At 47.0% G+C, this 25,579-nt stretch overlaps 1 protein-coding gene across 7 annotated transcripts in view; it reads right to left on the reverse strand.

Annotated features, from left to right (window-relative positions):
- Nipped-A (Transcription-associated protein Nipped-A) overlaps window positions 1-25,579 on the reverse strand; it is a 331,196-nt gene that overhangs the window by 1,495 nt on the left and 304,122 nt on the right. For all 7 annotated transcript variants that reach the window (XM_045738328.2, XM_045738364.2, XM_045738341.2 and 4 more), the window contains exons 31-36: window positions 24,466-24,559; window positions 19,291-19,506; window positions 18,860-19,048; window positions 13,223-13,366; window positions 10,773-10,914; window positions 10,399-10,592 (exon numbers count right to left, since the gene is read on the reverse strand). In XM_045738328.2, the coding sequence (XP_045594284.1) occupies window positions 10,399-10,592; window positions 10,773-10,914; window positions 13,223-13,366; window positions 18,860-19,048; window positions 19,291-19,506; window positions 24,466-24,559 (979 nt within the window). The remainder of the gene's footprint in view (window positions 1-10,398; window positions 10,593-10,772; window positions 10,915-13,222; window positions 13,367-18,859; window positions 19,049-19,290; window positions 19,507-24,465; window positions 24,560-25,579) is intronic.

The raw sequence follows: 25,579 nt of genomic DNA on the forward strand, positions 1-25,579 counted from the left end.
CTGTCACAACTCGCAGTCAGACAGGCAATAACAGTCACAATTTGATATTTTAAATGAGGTCATATTCCCAACGGGCTACTCAGTTTGGAGACGGGACGGAAAAATTAGGAAAGGCGGTGGTGTTGCTGTGCTGGTGAAAGAACACCTAAAGGTAAAGAAAATAATGATTGCCAATCCACGAGAAGTTGACAATAGCACTAGAGATCTGCAATCAGGTTGATAAACTAATGATCATAAATGCATATAGTCCACCGCCATGCAACACATGGTCAAAGGAGGAGCTGGATAATAAAGGTGAGGGGTCTTATAACAATAATAAGAGAGATTATAGTGAGAGCTGATTAAGATAGATCACAACTGTTGGTAGTCGGCAACTTCAACTTGAATTCCATAGACTGAGAAGCATATGAAGCTAGAACAGAGGATTTTTGGACTTGTAGGTTTGTAAATCTCATCCTGGAAACATTCATGTTTCAACATGTTAAACAAACTACGAGGATGAGGGAAGGGGATGTGCCCTCCATGCTAGATTTGATATTTGCCAGGAAAGAGGAAGAGATATTTGACATTCAGTACCTTCTTCCCTTGGGTAAAAGTGACCATGTTTTTTTGAGAATAAAGTATGTAATGCATTATAATCTGGAAGAAAATGAGGTTGAGGCAGTTGAAAAACCTGATTTCAGGAAACGACATTTCTTTAACCACTGCACTGAGCAACGTGCCTGTAGACGCTCGACGGGTGGTGCGCAACACGCCTCAGGGATCTTATAGGTATAGCGTACCATTCAAAACTGGTGCGCAATGAAGCGAGTACAAAATGGATGCCTGAGAGCCCCTCAGTGATCGTCTGCCATTTTTTTTTTAAATTTCGCTGCCCTAGGTCAACACTGCTAGAGACATCACCACCATGTGTATCCTCTGGTGCAAGTTTATTCAGTGACAGTACTTGTGATGAATCATTCTCAGGCTTCAGTGGCATAGGCTCTGAAACAAGTAGTGTTGACGACCCGAGTACGAGCAGGGAGGGAAGCAGGGAGGGAGGCAGGGAGGGAGGCAGGGAGGGAGGCAGGGAGGGAGGGAGGGAGGGAGGGAGGGAGGGAGGCAGGCAGGCAGGCAGGCAGGCAGGCAGGCAGGCAGGCAGGCAGGCAGGCAGGCAGGCAGGCAGGCAAGCAGGCAGGCAGGCAGGCAGGCAGGCAGGCAGGCAGGCAGGCAGGCAGGCAGGCAGGCAGGCAGGCAGGCAGGCAGGCAGGCAGGCAGGCAGGCAGGCAGGGAGGCAGGCAGGGAGGGAGGGAAGGAGGGAGGGAAGGAGGGAGGGAGGGAGGGAGGGAGGGAGGGAGGGAGGGAGGGAGGGAGGGAGGCAGGGAGGGAGGCAGGAAGGAAGGAAGGAAGGGAGGCACAAATGGAGGGAGGGAGGCAGGAAGGAGGCAAGGAGGGAGGGAGGGAGGCAGGAAGGAGGCAGGGAGGGAGGGAGGCAGGAAGGAGGCAGGGAGGGAGGGAGGCAGGAAGGAGGCAGGGAGGGAGGGAGGCAGGAAGGAGGCAGGGAGGGAGGGAGGCAGGAAGGAGGCAGGGAGGGAGGGAGGCAGGAAGGAGGCAGGGAGGGAGGGAGGCAGGAAGGAGGCAGGGAGGGAGGGAGGAGGCAGGGAGGAAGGGAGGCAGGAAGGAGGCAGGCAGGGAGGGAGGGAGGCAGGCAGACAGGGAGGAGGCAGGCAGGCAGGCAGACAGGGAGGAGGCAGGCAGACAGGGAGGCAGGCAGGCAGGCAGGGAGGCAGGCAGGCAGGCAGGCAGGCAGGCAGGCAGGCAGGCAGGGAGGCAGGCAGGCAGGCAGGCAGGGAGGCAGGCAGGCAGGCAGGCAGGCAGGCAGGCAGGGAGGGAGGCAGGCAGGCAGGGAGGCAGGCAGGCAGGCAGGGAGGGAGGGAGGGAGGGAGGCAGGGAGGGAGGGAGGGAGGGAGGGAGGCAGGGAGGGAGGGAGGCAGGGAGGGAGGGAGGCAGGCAGGCAGGGAGGGAGGGAGGCAGGGAGGGAGGCAGGCAGGCAGGGAGGGAGGGAGGGAGGCAGGGAGGGAGGGAGGGAGGCAGGCAGGGAGGGAGGGAGGCAGGGAGGGAGGCAGGGAGGGAGGCAGGCAGGCAGGGAGGGAGGCAGGCAGGGAGGGAGGGAGGCAGGCAGGGAGGGAGGCAGGCAGGGAGGGAGGCAGGCAGGGAGGGAGGCAGGCAGGGAGGGAGGGAGGCAGGCAGGGAGAGAGGGAGGCAGGGAGGGAGGGAGGCAGGCAGGGAGGCAGGCAGGGAGGGAGGAAGCAGGCAGGGAGGCAGGCAGGCAGGCAGTGTTTACACCACAGCCAAGAGGCCTACCAGTGTATAGGACTTCCCTCAGTGATAACATACTGGCAATATATATATACTGTCATACAGGAATGTGGATTTAGGAACTAGTAATAGAGTAAGTGAATACCATTACAAGTTGGAAAGAAAACAGAAAATCCTTAGGATAATACAGGCAAATAATTCAGTGTTATAAATCAAGGAACTGGCAATGGGTGGCATCCCCCCACCCCGCGACCTGTGACACAAACAACGGTCAGCTGAAAACTAGGACCGTTTTCACCACCAGGCGATAAGTTACCCCCCTTCATAAAGTTGAACAAATAAACATATATAATATTATAAATATACTGTATACATATTATATATACATACATATAATACTTATCCTGGCAGTATGGGTTCGAGTCACTTCTGGGGTGTGAGTTTTCAGTTGCATATAGCCCTGGGGACCATTCAGGCTTGTTTGCATATAATACTATAAATATATTCATATAATATTATAAATAGTAAAATTACTGAAGTCAACAAAGGATAAATCGACAATAAATCACAAATAGGGGAACAGACAACCTCTACGCCACAAACCCAACATGGAGACGTGTGGAGGATGCTTTAAGCTACTTCGGAAGAGTGTTGTAGGGATTGTATTTAACATTTGTAACATAAGATTTTACCTGAGTTGTACAGGAATACCTACACAATATATAAACAGACAAGGTAACTACTGGATCTGTCACAAGGATAGACTGATGTGGGAAAACATCACCAAACTAATGAATGACATTCCTGAAGTACACAGGCTACAATTCACACAAAAGCTACCAGAAATGTATGCCGAGTATGTCAAACAGCAACAAACACTGAACACAACCCAGGGACTGAGAGCTTAGAGAGCCACATTGGCAACGTAGAAGGACATTGTGTTGAGGTCGAGAAAATGAAGGCAATATTGAAGAGCAAACTGGTAATAGGAGTAAGGAGAGAAACTATGGGAAGGATGAGAACACAAATGAGAAAGACGAAAGCAACAAGGAGAAAGATAAGGGCAATACTGAGAATGAATGCGGAAACGAGAAAGTTGGAACAAAAAACACAGAGGTAGCCAAGTCGTGCATGGGTACAAACAAGAATACAAGCACAGATGAAAATATTTGCAGGTATTATGCAAAAGGACAGTGCAGATATGGGACCAGAGGCACGGAATGCACATTCATGAACGAAACATGTTAGGGAAAGGCAGCTGTCGGTTTGGACCAGATTGTAGATATTTCCACCCTAAGTTATGCAAACTCTCAGTGAATGAGAGGAAATGCTATGATCTCCGTTGCCCTGATTTCCACATGACAGGTACACAGCGCTATATGAGAGAGGAAGTCCAATATAATAGCCTGGGAAATTTTTTAGAGGCAAGTAGAACCAGAAGGAGGAACAGACAAGCAGAAACGCTGCAGGAGTATGGATGGGGAGGGGGAACTGCCCAAGACTGGATTATGTTTCGTCACCAAGCCCACATATACTACATCCCCCAACTACACAGAAACTACCACACTCCACGTTGCAACCCATTCTCGCATTTGCTTATAGTCAATATTGGCTTATATAATAAGTGCATATGTGACATACTAATTGATTGTAAATATTTTAGTTTACCTTGAAAAGCTTCATAGAAAACAACGACCTCACCTAACCTTCTTAGTATGTTAAGATAAGCATCTTATTGCTTCTTATTTACAATTATTACTTAACCTATCAATGGTATAGGTTAAGTAATAATTGTAATTATTACTTAACCTATCAATGGTATAGGTTAAGTAATAATTGTAATTATTACTTAACCTATCAATGGTATAGGTTAAGTAATAATTGTAATTATTACTTAACCTTAATTATTACTTAACCCTTAATAAATAACATTACTTTGTAATGTATACTATCAATGGTATAGGTTAAGTAATAATTTACAATTATTACTATACCATTGATATACCTATATCAATGGTATAGGTTAAGTAATAATTGTAATTAAGAAGCAATAAGATGCTTATCTTAACATACTAAGAAGGTTAGGTGAGGTCAGTGTTTTCTATGAAGCTTTTCAAGGTAAACTAAAATATTTACAATCAATTAGTATGTCACATATGCACTTATTAAATAAGCCAATATTGACTATAAGCAAGTGCGAGAACGGGTTGCACAGTACCAACTCCAAAACTGGACACACCATTGCCAGACCAGCACACCCTGGGTCAGGGTAGAGAGGAGGGAGAACTACCAAAACCTTCCAGGGGCCAGATTCACGAAAGCACTTACGCAAGCACTTACGAACGTGTACATCTTTCCTCAATCTTTGATGGCTTTGGTTACATTTATTACACAGTTTACAAGCATGAAAACTTCCCATTCAACTGTTATTATTGTTATAAACAGCCTCCTGGTGCTTCGGAGCTCATTAACTGTTTAATAATTGGAAACAAAACTGCCAAAGATTGAGAAAAGATGTACACGTTCGTAAGTGCTTGCGTAAGTGCTTTCGTGAATCTGGCCCCAGAAGTGACACACCATATGGACAATCATTTATATTTGCAAACATTCAAGGTCTAAAGTCAAAGTCAAGAAATAAAGTTAAGTTCATAAATGGCCTCCTATTAGAGTCAAACTCAATATTTGGAGCATTCACGGAAACTCATACGAAAGATTACATGGATAGTGAAATCTAGATTCCAAATTATAGTTTATATAGATGTGATAGAGAAAATAGGTCAAATGGAGGAGTAGGTCTGTATATTAAAGAGGACCTGGTATGCACAGAGCAACTAAACTCAACTAATGAGGTGGTAGAAGTACTTGGAATTAAGGTAGAAAAAAATAAACCTAATTATTATTCTATTATAAACCGCCAGATACAACGGTTGAGAAATTCACAGAGCAGATGCACAAAATAGAGAACATCCTTGATAATCTAGCGAACCCAGAAGATATTATCTTCCTTGGAGATTTCAATTTACCAAGTCTAAGATGGAGAATGGCAAACACAAATATCTAGCAGTCGAGAGGTGGGCCGAAAGAGCAAAGCTCAACCCCCCGCAAAAACACAACTAGGTGAATACAATGGCCGCCCGTACCTTAATAGGCGTGATGCAGGAAGCCGAAAACCTCTGGAAGGATGGAGCTGAAGGACCCGCAGGGATATGGAACCGAACCCGAGGAGGAGCTGAACCCAAATCCAACTCGTACCCAAAGGGGGTTAAGGAAAAGTCCCCCAAATCAGCTCTTCCCCAACGCCGGGAATCTCCACATAAGGCCCCGGAGGCGAGTCACAAGAAAAAGCCGGGGCAGCCGGAAAGGCAGGAAGAGAAGGGGCCCACTGGTCAGACCCCGGTGCTACGGCAGGAGAAATGGACTTGAATGCCTTCGCCGTGACCCCAGAAGGGTAGCCCCCGAAACTGCCCGAGTCTCAGAAACCTCTAAACCCTGCCCCGACTCCAAAGCCCTCAGATGCTTTGGAGCTGGAAGCAAGAAGGGGAATGATAGAAGGAGCCACAGGAGGGGAAGAACGAAGGGGCACGGACAGACCAAGGCCTAAGCAACCAACACCTCCAAGTCCGGGTCCCTATAAGCAAAGCAGGGCAGCCTCATGGCACCCAGGGAAGCAACCAACCTAGCACGTTGCAGCAACCTATGAGTAACCTAGCATACAACGCCTGAGCCGCCTTCACCTGAATAATGTCATAAGGAGATTGGGTGAATTGAGTCACAGAGGCAATAACAATGAGCATTGCCCTGAGACAAGGGGGACAGAGCAACCCTCAAACTCGCAGAAAGTGAGAGGGGACCCAGGGGTCGCATCCATTAGACCCTGTGTGTCCCTGCAGGGATTTCCAGGGCTCTTAGACTGGTATCTCTAAGGGTAAGCCCAGGCAGGGTACTGTAACCGGCGCCCAAGTATACCAAACAAACATCTAAAAACTGAACCCTCTGGATGTGTCCACTCACCGGGGGGGGGGGGGCCAAGCAGGGTGTACCAACGAACACCGGAGGTCAAGACCCTAATATAACAGGGGGCAAGGGACACAAAGGCAGACCCCTTCCCTCCACCAGGCAAAAACAAAAATGAAAAGAACGCTGGAGGAACAGAGCCGGCTGCCGTTATAGGTGAAAACTAGCTGTGCAACTAGCACAGCTGGAAAACTAGCTGGAAACCGGAGCAACCCAAAGCGTGCCTCCGGACACAGAAGTCGTGGCGCGCAAATAATGGCGGAGGGTCGCAACCGGACAAAAATGATGCACCCCCGGCCTAACCAAGCATCAACAACCCAAGGACCCTTCCGGAAAGCTGCAGCCTCCTCTGCCAGGAAAGGAGACGGCTGCAGACGAATAAACTTATCGCCATGACCAAAGGAGCAGAAACCCCTGCGCTGGAGGCGAGCATGAAACTCACCAACTTGAACCCCAGAGGCTAAGGTCAACAGGAAAAAGAGCCTTCGAGAAACAAACCTGAAGAAAAGAGAGAAAAGGGGCCACAACAAACCGAGGAGAAGAGAGAAAAGAGCACCCGGTCCAATGACCAGGACGGCTCAGGAGGCGCATGAGCAGGCCGGAGGGGAACAAGGCATGAGACAGCTTGCTAAACGATGCAGAAGTTACAACAACACCGAAAGCAAGCTGAAGCAGCTCCGACAGCGCCGCAGAATACGAGGCGACAGTATGTGGCAAGATGACGGCCCCGAACCTCTATAAGAGAAGGACAAGCCAACGCCAACAAAACGCAGCCTCCTAAGAAGGGACAGAAGGAAAAGGAGGGACCGCCAAAAAACCCCACACCGCCGCCAAGAAGCAGAACGCAGATGGGACACCATCAACGAAGCCACATGAACATCAACTGAAGGTGAGAGACTAAGCAGGACCGAACCAGCCCTGCTATGGACCAATTGAGCCTAGGAAGAGGCAGGGCCATGGGAAGATCTCGGGTGCGACCACTGAGCAAGCAGAGCCAGAAACCCAAGCCGGCAAAGAAGGAGACGGAATGTCTGCCGAACAGAAAACTTCCCAATGCCAGCGAGCTCGCCAGGAGATCGGAGACTACGGGTCTGACACGAGACGCCAGAGAAGGGACGCTGCGAAACCCTGAAAACGCCAACAGGCAGGGTAAGCCAGGAAAACAGAAACCCAAACCTGGCAAAAGGGGCAAAAGGGCCAAAAGGCACAAACAAAACACACAACCGTGTGTAGGATAAAACGAGAAAAGACCAGAAGAACAGCCTCAGCACCAGCGGCTAGGGACAAGAGTGAAGCAGGAAGGCAGCAAACGGGAACGAAAGGGACACGACCAACACGCAGAGCTGCAGGCCATGTCCCAACAAAGCACGCTAACAACACACAGGTGTAGGTCCTGTTCCAACAAAGAAAACCGAAAAAGGTGCAAAGGTATGCCACCAGACTAGTACCCGAACCGAGGGGTCCGAGCAACGAGGAGAGACTACGGGAATGAAGCCACACGCCACTGGGAGACGGAAGAGCTAGAGGGGACAGAACCACCACATTCAAGACCCTCAGAGGAAAGGAAGGGGTAGAGAAAGACAGACTATGGAACACAAGGGGTACACACACCAGGAGACACAGGTGGAATTGAGTGCCTAAAGGAGCCATAGAAACCTAAAAAAGAAGCATTCCAGTGTCAGAGTAGTAGACAAATGGAATGCAGGAGGAAGGGAAGTGGTGGAGGCTGACCCCACATACAGCCGCAAGTGAAGACAAGACAGAGCCCAGGAGGCTCAGAAATCCGTGCACTAGTAAAATGACAGGTGAGAGGTAGTACCAAAAAGCCAGAGCACAACCCCCGTAAACACAACAAGGCAAGTACAACTAGGTAAGTAGAGGCCACGTAGATGTCAGGTGAGTGACAGGGGAGAGGCAGGACCAAAGAGCCAAAGCTCAACCCCAGCAAGCACAACTAGGTGAGGACAACTAGGTGAGTACAGAGAATCCAATGTGCATGGAAGGATTAAGCTAAGCACTGCAAGACGGGCAAGGAATGAGGGACCCAAGACAACGAAAAATGGGTCCGTGATCCCCCGCGTAACAAATAATACACACACAAGGAAGGCCCCAGGAAAAAGCACGCAAGGGCCAAACAAAACGCCACAAGCAAACCCCAACATGCTTCCCCAATCACAAAACTGCAGCAAAATGTCACCTCAGAACATCCTGACACAGTAACATTTACATCATAACCTGCACCTCCACCATTGTACCTCGTAGCATGGATGAGGTGGGGCCCCGTGATTGACTCAATCATGGGTTGGACATGCATATGAGTGGGACTGGATAAAAAGGAGCTGTCACGTATGGGCCAACAGGCCCTCTGCAATCACCTGTGTGCTGATGGCCTTAGATTCTCATCTGAAAACCACGAACCAGTGCCTGGCTGAAAGATACGCCAGACCGCAGAAACTCACCTGCAGAACGTAGGCACGAACATGTCACGAAACAACATAACCGAGAAGAGTTCAGGAGCACCGCCAGGAGAAGAAGGCCAGAGCCACACATGCAGAAGAGCAGGGTAGAGGCAAAGGAGGCACCCCACACCCATAACACAGGGAAAACCCCGGTGTCCTTCCCATAGCTGCAATCCAGAACACCCCCCCAGTAGCTACAGGGCACAGATTGGAGAATGGAGAAGAGCAAGAGGCGAAGCACCCTAGAGAAGCAGATGCACACACCTGTGCACACCGCCCAGACCAAAACAAACTCCCACAGCGCATGCGCAGGACACGAGGGCCGGTCGGTGGAACAGAGCCGGCCGCTATGATTGGTGAAAACAAGCTTCACAGTACCCTGCGCCCCTACCAGTGCAAACTGAATCCTACCCTAATGCGAACAAGGGAGACAGAACACCCTAGCACACAAAGGGCAGCCGAAAAGCAAGCAGTAAATGGCCTAGCAGAGGCAGAACCCAAGGAACTTGTGAAAAGTGGCCTCATGCCCCAAGGGCAGCACTTACAGGGCACCTAGGGAAGGAAACCCTAGGCACATGCAGCCCGAGTACTGGAGAGTACTGGAGGTGGCCTCACCACCTAAAAGACAGTCACCACACACTAGTTACAGTGCAGAAACAACCACCAGAGCACACGACCTCATCAGCCTTAGAACTGACGGTGGATAGCCGGTGCGGGGGTCTGGGGCTCCCCCTTCCCCCTCCTGGGGAAGCACATGCAGCCCAAGTACCTGTGAATATTACTCCCAGCTCACACGCCAACGTAAGAGTAGTACTGGACACAAGGCACAGCACAACACAGGGAGAATCTGGAGCTGGAGCCACACGAATGAGCTACAATCACATCACACAGAACTGCAGGGTAGAGTGCAGTCGCTGGGGTCTGGGGCTCCCCCTTTCCCCTCCCGGGGAGGGGATAGTTGTGCAGACATGCAGCGTGGCTCGTGTGACGTCATGCTAGTTTGTTCGTTTTCATTTGGGGAGTTCTATCTACTTGTTTGTCTATTTTAGTCATTTTAACCAGAATAGGGGTTTGTTTTGAAGCACATACCTTTTTAGGTGCCTGGCCTGGTCGATGGCAGGCAGAATGCTCCAAATCACATGTGCATTTCTGTAGGCCATTGCTCCTCATGTCTCTCTGAGGGGGCCAGGTTCTGGCTCGTGGGCCCTGGTAGGCCTAGACCTCCATTCACAGTGACTGATGCCAAAGTCTAATGATGTCAGCCTGGATAGCTCCGGGGAGCTGAAGGGGCTCCGGGGAGCTGAAGGGGCTCCGGGGAGCTGAAGGGGCTCCGGGGAGCTGAAGGGGCTCCGGGGAGCTGAAGGGGCTCCGGGGAGCTGAAGGGGCTCCGGGGAGCTGAAGGGGCTCCGGGGAGCTGAAGGGGCTCCGGGGAGCTGAAGGGGCTCCGGGGAGCTGAAGGGGCTCCGGGGAGCTGAAGGGGCTCCGGGGAGCTGAAGGGGCTCCGGGGAGCTCAAGGGGCTCCGGGGAGCTCAAGGGGCTCCGGGGAGCTGAAGGGGCTCCCCAGCAGAAAAAAACAAAACAAAGGCAACAGCATGAAGAATTCATAAGCATCAAAGCCCAGACTTACCTTATGCCACGTTATAATTTCGTCACGCATTATAGCTCGAAGAAGTGCATTAACTTTGAAAGATGGAGTAGCTAAGCATCGTGCAGTAGCAACCATAGATGCAGTGAATGGTCCAGATACTCCAATACTAGTTACGAGCTCAGCCAGGTTTGGTGTCAATCTAAATGGTACAGGACGGTTGACATCCAGTTCACCTGAGAATATTGATTAGCAATGCTAATTACTAAAATCATTCAAATTAAACAGACTTTTTAGCATAATATTAATACCATCTATACTCAACAAAAGTGTCATCCAACATTACTGAACATACATGTATTATACATATAACATTTTTATACACACGTTATGAAAAATATTAATACTGAACAAACCTTTTGCATCATCCATGCCGAATTTGAAATATGCAATATTGATAAGTCCCGAGTCTTGATGAACGTACATCATGTCTGGATAGAGCTTTGTCAGATGTAACAAATACTCCATTAAACCAATAAGAGCAAGCTGCACAGTGAGCTGTAAAAAATTAAAAATGATTTACAAATACTGTACAATATAACAGCTAATTGTGTAAAATCTAAAAAAAACAAAAACTAATTACAGCATTGAATATAATGAAATGTCTCTTCCTGGCAATGTGGGGGGGGGGGGTTGTCCTAGGTGGCTCCCTTTTGCCAGATGCACTGAAATTGAAATTTCTCCACACATACCCGCCAAACACACACAGAAACTACGACGTTGGTACAACGTTCGAACAAGTTTTAACACCTAACCAGTTATAACAACCAATATAGCAAGTTGTAGCAACATTCTAATACGTCATAAACACGTTAAGCCAAGATGTAACAACTTTATTACAAGTTGTAACAAGCGGAATATAGAGACAGTTTCGGTTTTTGTTTCCAGGGTACAAAGTTACATCAGTCATGAGTCCTTAATAGCCTACCGGAGACAGAGGCCAAAACCCTGTCCCCCTCAGAGGCTCAAAGGATTCATGATCACCTTCACTGAAAAGACAGACCCTAGAAAGGAAGCCAATTACAAAGTTTACAAACATAAGTAAACAACTAGTGCAGGAAACTACTTGACAAACAATCCACCCAGTGGTTAGGAGCCTAGTTACCCATGTTTGCCTCTTAGTTACTGCTGGCCACCACCAGATGGCAGCATCGTGAGAGCTGCCAAGTCCTCACGTCAACAATGATCAGTTCAGAGCCCAAGACAAGACCAACTGATGCAATTGGTTGGGAGGGAGGATAACCGGGATCATACCTGGAGTGGGTTTTGGCAGGGGTTTTGGAGGTCAAACACAGTCTTGGCTGCCAAGTATCTTGTTAACATCCCTAGTTGTCTACAGCCTTATGTTGCTTGGGTTATGTGCCATGGAGGTCGATCTCCCCTTCAATTTGATACCTGCGGTGCTGATGCCTCCGTGGTCAGTGCCCTGGTATGCAGTTTGAGCATATTTCTAATACCTCTACTACTAAGCTTATTTTCTTGGGGCACTGGTATAGGTTTGCATTTTCTAACTGTTCTTCCCAGCTTGTATCTGTGAGTGAAATCTGTTTATTTGTTCCCAGTTAATCTTTTTATTATTAAAATTAAATTAGCTGAATTCTCTTCCTCTAGAATTTGGGATTGGCTACATTCTGTGCAAATCTTTACTGTAGACATATTTAGTTAATATTCCTAAATAATGGTACGTGCTTGGTGACAATGGTGAAGGCAGTGGAGTTAGATGGTGTTGGCGATAGCTTTAGTAGTGGGTTCAAGTGTTGTGGTCTTAAATGTTATGGCTGGTTTTCCCACATAGTAAAATCTTAGGTGGTAGGTTCGTGGCGACCTCACTGCCACTGTCTTAGGTCACTACCTGCCATCACCCTCTCATATTGGTCACTCTCACCATAAGCTTCTGCACTATTTCCTTCGAAAAACACTATTTCTGTTTTGTTTCTTTAACTTTTCGTTTCAGGGTGTTTGCCAGACATTCATACACTATTATGCACTTTTCCACTGTGGCATTGTTTCTTTAACCATCCCTAATTGCAAAAAACACTGGACCACACATGTACACGCAGTCACATACTTTGGGAAGGGGTTACAACCAGAGTCAACATCTGCATCAGAGGAGCTCCAAGATATTTCAAATTCCTAAGTACAGTACAGTATTATGGAACAGGTTGATGACCATAAGTGGTGTCCCAGGAAACATAAAGGTGTAGTGTATTTGAAAAATAGGTGAGATAAAACAAATGTGCAAGAGGAAGTGAAATAATTGGATGAGAGGTGGTTTCCTGAGACCTGGAACTTCAAGAACAAGAGGTCATAGATTTAGGTACATTGAAAAATTGATTGATAGTAGACTGAAGAGATTGTATTAAAGTGAAATTGAGCGTAAAAGAGGAAGGTAGGCTGGTATAGTGTGTGTGTGTGAGGAGGCGAGAAGCACAAACAATATACAGGATATGGTAAGGAACAAAACTGGGTGAAAAAGTTTTTAAGAAGAGGGAATATACAGTACAAAATTGTTATACACTATATGCTAATCCAAAAGGAGCACTCTGCACCTGGTCTCATGAAATGATAGGTTGCTGCCAAGGATGACTGCTGAAGTATGGTGGTGCTTGTTCATCCATTGTTATATATTGTGAATGATATAATGAATAGATGAGACATACTGTATTTTACTTTTATATCTGTAATATCTAACCTTTTACTAGTTTATTTTCCCCCCCTTACTTACCTAGGATGATGCTTCCCCACTCCATGAAAGTGGGAATGGAGCAATGAAAATGTATGTACACATGAACAAATATTAACTTACTATTTTCCTGAAGGTCCAGTAATGGGTAGGATTAGGGTAGGTAGTTAATGCCCAGTCTCGCAGCATTGTTCTTGGAACCATGGCATTTTGCACCTCCTTTACAATGTCCCTCAACACCTGGTGAGATGCTTGAGACCCACGTGCCTGAAAATTTCCAAAGTATTAGAATTAATTTGACACACACTATACAGTAGTATACAGAGGTATTACACCCTTACACTGGTCCAATCCCTTGAGAGCGATTGGCACATCTGCTCAAACTGCCTGGGGATGATTTTACCCTTCAGCTGCACACAGCGAATAAGGTTGCTTTGTCGGTGGTGCTCACAGCAACCAGAGGTGCTTTTAGGTCTAACATAAGATTTGAAACTCCCGTAGGTACATGGGGCGAGTTTAATCCTCTTCCAAGGGTCTCCAGTAAACAGACACCATCTTGAAAAAATCATGGGTGTGAGGGCCTCAGTACAAACATAGCAACCATGTGTAGATGCTGTGTTGTGTCAACCTTGTGCAAGAGTGACAGAACCTTCACAGATGACAGAAAAGAAATGAGTGAAATATTAAAGGGTACAGAATGATTTTGTTTTCAGTGAACCCCTTAACACATTGCAGATCAATGATCGAAAAGAATTCTTTATGAATGTGACACCACCATCAAACCATATATCAGATATATGGGTTTGGTCAACATATATCGTATGTTATCCTATACGTTATCCTACACGAATGTTATCCCCATTTCAACTATGAAGTAGCCATAATCAACATACTATGCACCAGACACAGACTCATCATGATATTCAAGAATTGCAAAAAAACAGCGTTGAAGGTAATGAAACACCATTTTCTGGGTGAGACCCGGAGGCTCCCTAGAGCTTTCCAGGCTGATATGCTCATGTCAGACTTTGACATCAGTCATGTGTATGGAGTTCTGTGGGCCTACCGGGGACCATGAGCCACAACCTGGCCCCCTCAGAGAGGCATGGGGAGCAATGGCCTATAGAAACCCCCCGTGTGGTTAGAAGCATTCTGTCTGCCATTGACCAGGTCAGGCACCCAGTAAGGTAAGCAAAATAAACCCCCTATTCTGGTGAAAATTGCTACAAAAAGCCGAACAAGTGGATAGAACTCCCCAAAAAGAAACGAGCAAACGAGCATGAAGTCACACGTCACCGCGCCGTTGTCTGCACAGCTCCCCCCTCCCCGGGAGGGGGAACGGGGAGCCCCAGACCCCCGCGCCGGCCATCCACCCGTTAGTTCTGCGGCTGATGCTATAGGCAACGGTCGTGTGCATCAGCTCCAGTGGTTGTTTAGCACTGTACCTAGTGTGAGTTGACTGTCTTCAAGGTGGTGCGTGAGCCGGGAGTGTTTCCCCAGGACTCGGGCTGCATACGCCTAGGGTTTCCTTCCCTAGGTGCCCAGTAAGTACTGCCCTTGGGGCTTGGGGCCACCTTCCACAAATTCCTTGGGTTCTGCCTCTGCTAGGCCGTTTACTGCTTGGTTTTCGGCCGCCCTTTGTGTGCGAGGATGTTCTGTCTCCCTTGTTCACCTTAGGGTAAGTGGCAGTTTGCACTGGCAGGGTGCACAGCTTGTTTTCACCAATCATAGCGACCAGCTCTCTTCTGCCTGGGCACGCTGTCCTCTTGCGGGGTTTTCTTTTTCTTTTTGTTTGTCTGCCTGGTGGGGGGGTCTGCCTTGGTTCTTGCCCCCTGCGTACTGAGTACTCTTCCTTTTTCCGGTGGTTCCCCCTGCTAGGTCTCTGTGAGTGTACACGTCTCAGGGGTTCAGTTCTTAGAAAGTTGTTTGGTAGACTTGGGCGCTGGTTAGCAGTACCCTGCCTGAGTTGCTTGTACAGTATCCAGTCTTATGCTGACTATGCGGGTACAGGCAGTACGGGCATTGCACATTGAGTTTAGGTGGCGGCAACGCACTAGGTTGTTTGCTTCCCGGAAGCCCCGAGGCTGCCCGTTTTGGTTGGTGTGATGGGGCTTGGGGGTGTGGGTTGCTTCGGTTTTGTTTCCTTCCATACCCCCTTGTCTTTTCCCTGTTGTGGTCTAGTTTGCTCTGCATCTGGATCCTTACCGTCTGTGGGTTCGGTGTCTGGGCGGAGCTTCGATGGTATTGAGACTCGGGCGGTCTCGGGGAATTTCCCTTCCGGGTAGCGACGAAGGCATTCGAGCCTGTTCCTCCAGCTGTGTTGTATGAGTCTGCCAGTGGGCTCCCTTCTTTAGTACTTTTCCGGCTGCCCCGGCTTTTTCTTGTGAGACTGGGGCTGCTCGTTGTCTCATCCTCGTTCCTGGGCCTAGTCGGGCCTGTGTTGCCTTGGGTCAGCGGTTGCAGCCAGTTGTCTCAGTTTAGAGTTGCGGAGCGTGCAGCGATTGCCTCCCAGATGAGTCCCTCTACTTTCCTCTGCGGGTGGCTAGCTCCGGGAAGCCGACGGGGCTCCCCCCAGAAACCATCATTAAATGTAATGAAACGCCATTTTCTGGGTGTGACCTGGAGGCTCCCCGGCATCCCTCCCTCCCTCCCTCCCTCCCTCCCTCCCTCCCTCCGGACGGCGTTTTTTCGCGTTTTCTTGACATCCAGCCTCAGAACTTGGGTATGGATCCTCGGCATGGGGGTCTGGGGCTCCCCCTTCCCCCTCCCGGGGAGGGGGGAGCTGTGCAGACAGCGGCGCGGTGACGTGTGACATCATGCTAGTTTGCTCGTATCTTTTTGGGGAGTTCTATCCACTAGTTCAGCGTTAGGTAGCAATTTTAACCAGAATAGGGGTTTGTTTTGGAATGCTTACCTTTCTGGGTGCCCGACCCAGTCGATGGCAGACATAGAATGCTGCCAACCACATGGGGGTTTCTATAGGTCATTGCTTCCCTTGCCTCTCTGAGGGGGCCAGGTTCTGGCTCATGGTCTCCAGTAGACCCACAGAACTCCATACACATGACTGATGCCAAAGTCTGACATTAGCATATCAGCCTGTATAGCTCTGGGGAGCTGACGGGGCTCCCCCCAGAAAGACCACCACAAGCAAAGAAGTCCTTTAATGGGGAGTGAGTCCCCAATGCCCCAGGGAAGATAACCCTGGCCACACAAGGGCAGTACTTACGAGGCACCTAGGGAAGGCGCCCCTAGGTACATGCTGATCCAGTAATGGAAAACTCTGAACTACATGCACACCTCCGTTTATAACACCACCGTAAGAGTGAAAAAACCAATGAAAACAGGAACACGGAGCCAGAGCGACAGCGAGCACCTGGCACGGCATCAAAGAACTGACTGGAATTGGGCTGGGTCACCCAGACTGGCTCCCCCCCCCCCCATGGGGAAGGGGGCTAACGAGTGGTGGTTAGTTGGATGACATCTGGATTGTTTGTTTGCTTTCTGGGAGAGTTCTTTTGCTCTTTTGAGGACATATTTTGCAATTTTCAACCAGACAGTGGTCTGTTTTGTTTTAGCTACATTTCTGGGTGTCTTCCCTGGTCAATGGCAAGAATGATATACTTTAACACTTTAATGGGCTAACACTTCACTTTTCTCGTGATTCTACTCCGACGACGACATCCGGCGTCACTCATTAAAATATTTTTTAAAAAGTTAAATTTTATCCGATCAATCTAGGAGTGGTTTCAAAATGAGCGCCTTTAGACTGTGCACAATTTGATACCAAAATGAAAGATGTAACATGAAAATTGATGTCAGAACACTGGACAGATATAAATAATTTTGTGGTGATGAGCGTCGAAAAGTGTCCGTAAGTTAAAATATTTGTTAAAATTCTATTTATTGTTCTATTATTATGGGACTAGTTTTAAAATACGCTCCTTTTTATTGTGAACAATTTTATACCAAACTGAAGGACATAGCACGAAAATTTATGTTATCAAACTGAATGAGTATATACATTAGTCTGCAGGTGTGCCAATTGGTGCTCATTCACGAGTAACTTGGCCCACTTTAGGCTTTGCTATGTGACTCACTTTGGGCTTTTAGACATTATATGCATATACCACCATAGAGAATTCTATTGCAAACACAATGATACCAAAACAAATGTTGTAGCACGAGAAATAAGGTGAGAAAACTCAAACGAGTATATACATTTTACAGATTTTGCGCGCTCACAGGTAACTTTGCCGATTTTAGTCTTTATACTTTGTTATTGGTATTGCTTATATATATTACTGTTGTTATATTGTTATATTGCTTATATTGGTCTTTCTACTTAGAGCATTTTATTGTGAATATTTTGATACCACAATGAAAAATGTAGCAAAAAAAAACTTCTGTTAGCAAACTGTATGTGTTTGTCTGGTGTATTGGGTGTAGCGGGTGTGGCAATGAGTGTGTTCTAGCGGGTAAGGCCTCGTCGACTTTGGGGGTCATTGCGGGTGAGGCGCGCCCATGTTGTATAATTTATATGGATATGTCTGTGTAGGAAATTTTATTGCGATCACAGTGATACAAAAAAAAAAAAAAAAAAGATGTTGAGCAAGTTTTGACTTGATAAACCTGAACAGAGTAGCAACATACGCACGCTGTTTGGCGTGAATGGCTAACAAACGACTCAGTTCTTTATTTGGTGCCAGCCTCACGTTAGCTTTGGTGACATGTTATACATATGTTCCTATAGAACATTTCATTGGCAACACATTGATACCAAAATAAAACACGTACATCAAAAATGAAGGTCAGATACATGAGAAGAGTATAAACTTTTCAGTAGTGGTGTAGCGCATGTGCAGTTGGGCGTGCGGTAGCGGGTAACCCTTGGGCAACTTCCCACGGTCTTGCAGGTGGGACGCGCCCATGATTTGTATTTTATATTCATATGTCCATGCAGGGAATTTTATTGCGGTCACAGTGATACCAAAATTAACGACGTAGAACAATTCTGGGGTTGACAAACATGAAAAGATCATAAACATTTCAGCGCGGTTTGACGCTCACGGCTAAACGATCGCCATAGATTTTGATTTGGTGCGGGTCTCATGTCGGGTTTGGTAAAATTTTATATATATATTCCTCTAGAGCATTCTCTTGCGAACAAATTGATACCAAATTTAAATACATACATGGAATATTAAGGTGAGCAGACTGAAAAGATTATAAACATTTTAGTGTCGCTGTGCGGTCGCCAGAAACGAACGGCGCACAAAGGGAAAGTACACGGGCTACTGCCGGGAGCGTGAAAGTGTTAAATGTAGAGTTCATAGGCAATTGCTCCCTGCACCTCTCTGAGGGGGGCCAGGTTCTGGCTCTGGTCCCCTGTAGGCAATAAAGAACTCTGCAACTGATGACACTCGAGTACTATGGCACTTCATCAGTAAGATAGCTTCAGGGAGCTGACGAATAATAATTTGCCTGTACTAGCCTCATTCATTGTCAAGAGGAAATAGCGTTACTCTCAGCAAATGAACATTGTTCTACTCGAACTATTCAGGTAGCTGTTATTTTAACCCATTAATTTGTTTCACAAGGAATTAAGAAGCTTCATAATCAAACTTTAACTATACCACATAATGTTGCAATTTATAGTGCTTATTTATTTGACATGCTGCAATTTATCACCATTCAGATACAGTACAAGTAAAATAAATTATTTTAAATAAATATATATATAAGGTGAAGGAAAGTTAGTACCTGGACTGCAGCGAGCCGCTCATAGTATCTAGTGACAGGTGTGTCAGGCTCCAGCTGCCTCTTAGCACATCTTAGTTTATAAATGTCCAGCAAGGAGAGAGACGACACATTGTCTTCAACTAGCCTCATTTGCGGGGACACAGCAACAACTCTGCTCACACTCAAATTCACTAACCGACGACTTGTCTCCTGAAAATTTATATCACCATGATCATCAAATGACCATTACTCAAATTATTTTGATATGAAAAATACTTATGCTTGTCAACTAAGAATAGTATCATAATTTATACAACATTCACATTTCACAATATTGCTGTTTGTATGTTACATTTAATAAAACATTATATATTAAATTACATTTTCTGTACCTAATAGTTATTTTTACAATGTTGACCAACAAAACAAACTTTATTCAATAAAAGACAAACCTTTTGTTTGGCAAAGAAATGGTTTAACATTCTAAGCAACTGTAGAACCCGTTCTTCACGACGAGCATCACTTAAGGAGTAGTCATTCACCACCAGATACGGATAAACCCTGCCATTATGGCCTCGTATATGAAGGCGTCTCGCAGCAGTTCCATGCTTTTGTACAATATCAACACGTGGCATGAAGCGCGCAATACGTATGTAATAGTGAGAATGCTGCAAAGAACACAAAGGACAACTATTAAGACATTAAAATTGTTTACCAAAGTATATGCATTTTTTGGGGCCATTTTAATGAATTCTTGTAAACTTACTACTTGGCTATAAAAAATAAAGATTACTGACTTTAGACCCAATAAATAATTAAAATAATCTTACCTGGAGAGGGTTCCAAGAGTTCTACTCCTCAATCTTGAGGTTATCTTGAGATGATTTCGGGGCTTAGCGTCCCCGCGGCCCGGTTCTCGACCAGGCCTCCTTTTTGTTACACACTACCAGGAAGCAGCCTGTAGCAGCTGTCTAATTCCCAGGTACTTATTTACTACTAGGTAACAGGGGCATCAGGGTGAAAGAAACATTTTGCCCATTTGTCTCCGCCTCCACCGGAAATCGAACCCGGAACCTCAGGACTACGAATCCGAAGCGCTGTCCACTCAGCTGTCAGGTGCCAAGTCTAAGGCCAGGCTCAACTTGTAATAGCTTGATTCAACATGCTGGTGTTCGGAGTGGCCTGCAGGCCCACATATTAAGTACAACCCAGTTCAGCTGGCACTACTTAAAAGAACCTACAGTATTTGATTGCTTTTTGAAGAAATTCACCTTTGTGTTGGCAATATTTCTTATACTTGCTGGGAGAGTACTGAACAGCCATGGAACTCTGATCACAGCTGGGACACCATTAACAAAGCCACCTGATCACCACACAAGTGGTGATACACCCACATCAAAAAGACCAGACACGAAGCGGAGGAGTAGTTTGAACCAGCAAGGTGCTGAACTGGGTTCGGACACCGAGCAAGTAGCGACTGAAACCACAGCTAGGCCGGCCGCCAAGAAGCTACAGGGAGAACACTCATGAGATAGGATTCAAACCAAGCCAGAACCCGAAGCAACAGCTGGACCATGGGGAAGAGGTACAGGTAACCCCACCTCGACCAGTTGTGCCAAAAAGCGTCCACCACAAGGCACAGCAGCCAGGGAAGGGCGCCACAGATATTGGGAGACGCCTCGACCACGCTGACATGAAGAGGTCCACATCTGTGGGCTCAACATTTGACAATGTCAACTGAAAGAGTCGGCGTCGACTGTCCATTCTGTGAATAGAACTGAGACAGGCCGTCCGCCAGGACAATAGATACACCCCCCCGGACAAGAGTGTCCATCTTCTACATACTCTGAAAGTCAATCTGAAGACAGCTCCAGGACACTTAAGAAACACACAACAGATGCCAAGTGCATACGAGTCTAAAGGTCATCAGACACCAAGGCAGCTGAAAGAAAGGGCACCTGAGCATGCAGCACACACAAGACCCATGTCACAGGGGAACACCACCGAAAAGTGAGATTGAAGCCAGAGTGTTCCAATGACTGTCGGGCACAAACATCAGCCAAGAACTGACCAATATCGCCCCGGCTCCCCCCCTCCTTCCAACGAGATGGAGATGGAGCTAACTAGCAGAGGGCTGGTTTGACAAAGTTTTCGTTGTATGTTTTCTTGTTGATATTTCTAGGGTGCAGGTCTCAATTTTCAAATATGCAGTAGTCTGTTTTGATTCCCCTACCATCCTCGGTGCTTCCCTGGTTGGTGGCAAGTTGATAAATTTAAATGTAAATTATTCATGGACCATTGCTCCTGGACCTCTCTGAGGGAACCTGGTTCTGGCTCGTGATTCCCGGTAGGCAACAAGAACTCTGCGACTGATGACTCCAAGTTGTATGGCACTTAATCAGTATTATAACTTCAGGGAGCCGAGTGGGCTCCTCCCAGAAACGATGAACAGAATTAATTCAGGTTAGGGTGATAAAGGCAGTGAATAGGGAAGATGGTTAGTGATGAGGATAGTGAGTAGGGAAGATGGTTAGTGATGAGGATAGTGAGTAGGGAAGATGGTTAGTGATGAGGATAGTGAGTAGGGAAGATGGTTAATGATGAGGATAGTGAGTAGGGAAGATGGTTAGTGATGAGGATAGTGAGTAGGGAAGATGGTTGGTGATGGTCACCTTGAGATGATTTCGGGGCTTTGTGTCCCCGTGGCCCGGTCGTCGACCAGGCCTCCTCGTTGCTGGACTGGTCAACCAGGCTGTTGAATGTGGATGTTGGACGCGGCTGCTCGCAGCCTGAAGTACGATTCACAGCCTGGTTCACCAAATAATTCTTGGAGGGGCTTGTCAAGTTCTCTCTTGAACACTGAGGGGTCAGCCAGTTATGCCCCTTGTGTGTAGTGGAAGCGTGTTGAGCAGTCTCGGGCCTCTGATGTTGATAGAGTTCTTTCTCAGAGTACCTATTGCATCTCTGCTTTTCAACGGGGGTATTGTGCACATCCTGCTATGTCTTCTGGTCTCATGTGGTGTTATTTCTGTGAGCAGGTTTGGGACCAGCCCCTCTACTATTTTCCACGTGTAAATTATTATGTATCTCTCCCGCCTGCGCTCAAGAGAATACAGATTTAGGCATTTTAGTCGGTCCCAATAATTTAGATATTTTACTGAGTGGATTCTAGCAGTAAAGTTCTGCGTGCTCTCCAGGTCAGCAGTTTATTCAGCTTTGAAAGGGGCTGTCATTATGCAACAGTATTCCACTCTAGAGAGCACTAGCATCTTGAAAAGTATCATCATCGGTATAATATCTCTTAGTGTAAAAGGTTCTTGTTATCCAACCTCTCATTTCTGTGGAGAGCCCCTTTGTCTCCCAGGAGCTATACCGAGCTAATGTGTATATATTAGACCATGGCAACAGTCAATCAAAGAAGTTCTAAGCCTACCGGGGACCAGAGCCAGAACCTGGCCCCCCTCAAGAGAGCCACGAGGATCAATGGCCTAAAGACACCCCTGTGTAATTGGAAGCAGTCTTTGTCTGTCATCTACCAGGTCAGGCACCCAGAAAGGTAGGAATTCCAAAACAAACTACTGCTGGTCAAAAATTGTAAACCGAAAGCCGAACTAGCAAACAGACCTCCCCAATCAAAAACAAGAAAACAAACATGACGTCACCACAACCGCCGTGCATCCGTCTGCGCAACCTCCCCTACCCGGGAGGGGGACGGGGAGGTCTCAGACCTCCACACCGGCAACTCTTCCCCAGTTCACAGGCTGTTGTGATGGTGAATGGTCGATCACTCTGGCTCCACTCTTTGCGCAGTGCTGCTTAGCAGTGTTGTTGCTCTGTTTTGGTGGTGTGTGAGCCAGGAGTAACCCAAGAGTACTGGGGTTGCATGAGCCTAGGGCTAGGTAGGTGCCCCATAAGTGCTGCCCCTGCGGCCTCAGGGTAATCTTCCCAGAGCCGTTCGGGAACTTTCTCTGCATGGTTCTGTCGCTGCTAGGTGATTGCCTGCCCTTGGGGTTCAAGCTGGGGTGGTTTTTACTCCTGTTTGCCCTTGTGTAGGTGGTAGTTTCGTTGCTGGCTGGGGCGCAAGGTACTGTGTTGCTGTCTTAAATATGCATAGCGACTGGTTCTGTTCACCTGGAGATGTTGTGCTTTTGCGGGGTTTTCATTTGTTTTTGTTTTGAATTGCCTGGAGGGGGTCTGCCGTGTGTTGTAGTAGGTCCACTTGTAGGATTTTGGTGGTCCTCCACTAGGTCCCCGTGCTTGCACACGTCGCAGGGGTTCAGCTTTTAGTTTGTTGGCTTGGTAGCTCTGGGATAACCAGTTAGCAGTACCTCCCCTGGGCTTCCCTTAGCAGTCAGCCTAAGGGCCCTGGAAACCCCCATTGGGGCTCAGTGGTCCAGTGGAGGAGACCTCTGAGTCCCACCTCGTCTGGTGCGAGTTTGAAGGTTACTCTGTCTCCTTGTCTCAGGGTGACACTCACCGTCTGCCTCCGCCATGCTGCTTGTTGGGGTCAGTGACACCTATGACCCAGAGTCCTGCAAGTGGTGTTCTTTGCTTGTACTCCATTCACCCAGTCCACTGAGACTGATAATTGGGTGCAGGCAGCTTTAGCGTTGCATGCGAGGTTTAGGTTGCAGCAATGTGCGAGGTTGGTTGCCTTTCTGGATGCCCCACAGCTGCCCTGCTGTGATTATACTGGAAGTGAGACTCGGACGGTTTGGGGACTGCCCCTTCCGGATCGGCGGCAGAGGCATTCGAGCCTGTTCCTTCTGCCAGAGCTTTTGGGCCGTGCCAGTGGGTCCCCTTCATCCCTACTTTTCCAGTGGACTCTGCTTTTTCTCCTGAGGCAGAGGGTTTGGAGGACGGTTCAGCCCCGGTTCCTGATGTGTAGGATTCCAGGGCTGGGAAGGAGTTGACTTGGGGGAGCTTGGGCCCATATTGTCTCTGCTTGGGTGTTTGGTACACTTGGCACGGGGCTTGTTGTTACAGGGGGGAGGGGTTTTCCTATCTCCCTCCCTGTACGATTTTGTTATGATAACAATAGGCAACCACTGTTCGTCTCTTCAGATAGATAGTATAGAAGGCACAGAAAGTATTGAAGGATTTATTTCTTTACTAAGCGAGATGGATGTAATTGTAACAAACTCCAGGTGATGGAAGCTTCAACATTATTAATGACAAAATATATAAAGATGATGGGACACTACAAACATAGTCCTACATCTGTAAGTGCACAGGTAAATCATAGGTAATCAAAAATACATAAAAGGGGCACAGACAAACTGCCTGTCAAGTGAAGCATTGAAGACGTGCAAGATCAACGACTGAAGGTGCAAGGTTAACCTAAGGAATGTCAACAAGGAATCATTCACAATACTACAACTACACAAGACCAATATTGGAGCTCATTCCATGCAAAATATTAAGATTTCTATAGCATCAGGTCTTATCAGCATTAAGCGCATAGGGAGCTCTACCCTAAGTGATAAGTGCAAAACCAATTACTGGTCCTACTCTTACCACTTTATTTTTGGGAAGCTCACCTCACTGTTTGACATTTGTAATCATCTGCTTTGGTTATACAGTTTTTCATGGTAAGTTTTACTTTAGCCAATATTGCAAGCACTTGCCTTTGGTAACAGGAACTCTCCAGGAAGTTCAACCTCTGCAGTTTGCAGACTGAAGTTGCTGAGATAACGGCACTTTTCCTCAATTAGGAACCACCTTCAAAGAATAAAAATTGAATTGAAAACTGGCAATTTTAAATAACTTAAATATGAAATAACAGTTCATAACTTGATCTGACAAATAATATGACTCCATTTCAGGAGCTGCTTTTAGATGCATTAGTATAGTGTACTGTGCACATTTTCCTGTTGAGCAATTCATGATATATTAATGGCTAACATGGCAACCTCAAAACAAAAGAAATTCAGGTTCTGAGAGGACCTGGGGCCAGATTCACGAAAGCACTTACGCAAGTGTACATCTTTCCTCAATCTTTGACGGCTTTGATTACATTTATTAAACAGTTAACAAGCATGAAAACTTGCCAATCAACTGTTGTTATTGTTATAAACAGCCTCCTGGTGCTTCGGAGCTCATTAACGGTTTAATAAGTGGAAACAAAGCCGCCTAAGATTGAGAAAAGATGTACAGGTTCGTAAGTACTTGCATAAGTGCTTTCGTGAATCTGGCCCCTGGTGTGCCATGGGTGGTCCTCGCAATACACAATTTTTCCAACCTAATTTGGCTGCAGCTCAGGAAAAGATCACAATTCTAAAGTCTTCAACCATAATGTTAACAATGGAACAAGAGAGAGAGAGGTGATGGAAGACTACCCATACAGTACTCCCACCAGCCAATTTATAATTCTGAAACTGAAACCTCACAGTATTAAGAGGCTTAGCATTCCCTTCCCTTGCTACTGTAGATGCCTTTTCCATGACTATCAAGCATTTTTTTTTTAATGGCAGCTACAATAGCAGGTGAAGTGTGGATGGGCTAAACTCCAAATACTAAGAAATTTTGATCAGAGAAATAGATTGGTTGGTGGGAGAATGGGTGTATGAATAGAAATGTGGGAAGAGCACTTACACAGCTGTGTCTACAAAGCATAACATCCAGTTAGAAAACCTTGCCTCTAATGATCTCTCGTGATCTCTCATTAATCTAGTGCATTTATTATGTCATATTTACTCTTGAATCAAACTGTTAATGACAGCGAGTCCCACCACCTCGGAT

Source organism: Procambarus clarkii, chromosome 55, assembly GCF_040958095.1.
Source record: "Procambarus clarkii isolate CNS0578487 chromosome 55, FALCON_Pclarkii_2.0, whole genome shotgun sequence".
In the NCBI taxonomy this organism is placed as follows: domain Eukaryota; kingdom Metazoa; phylum Arthropoda; class Malacostraca; order Decapoda; family Cambaridae; genus Procambarus; species Procambarus clarkii.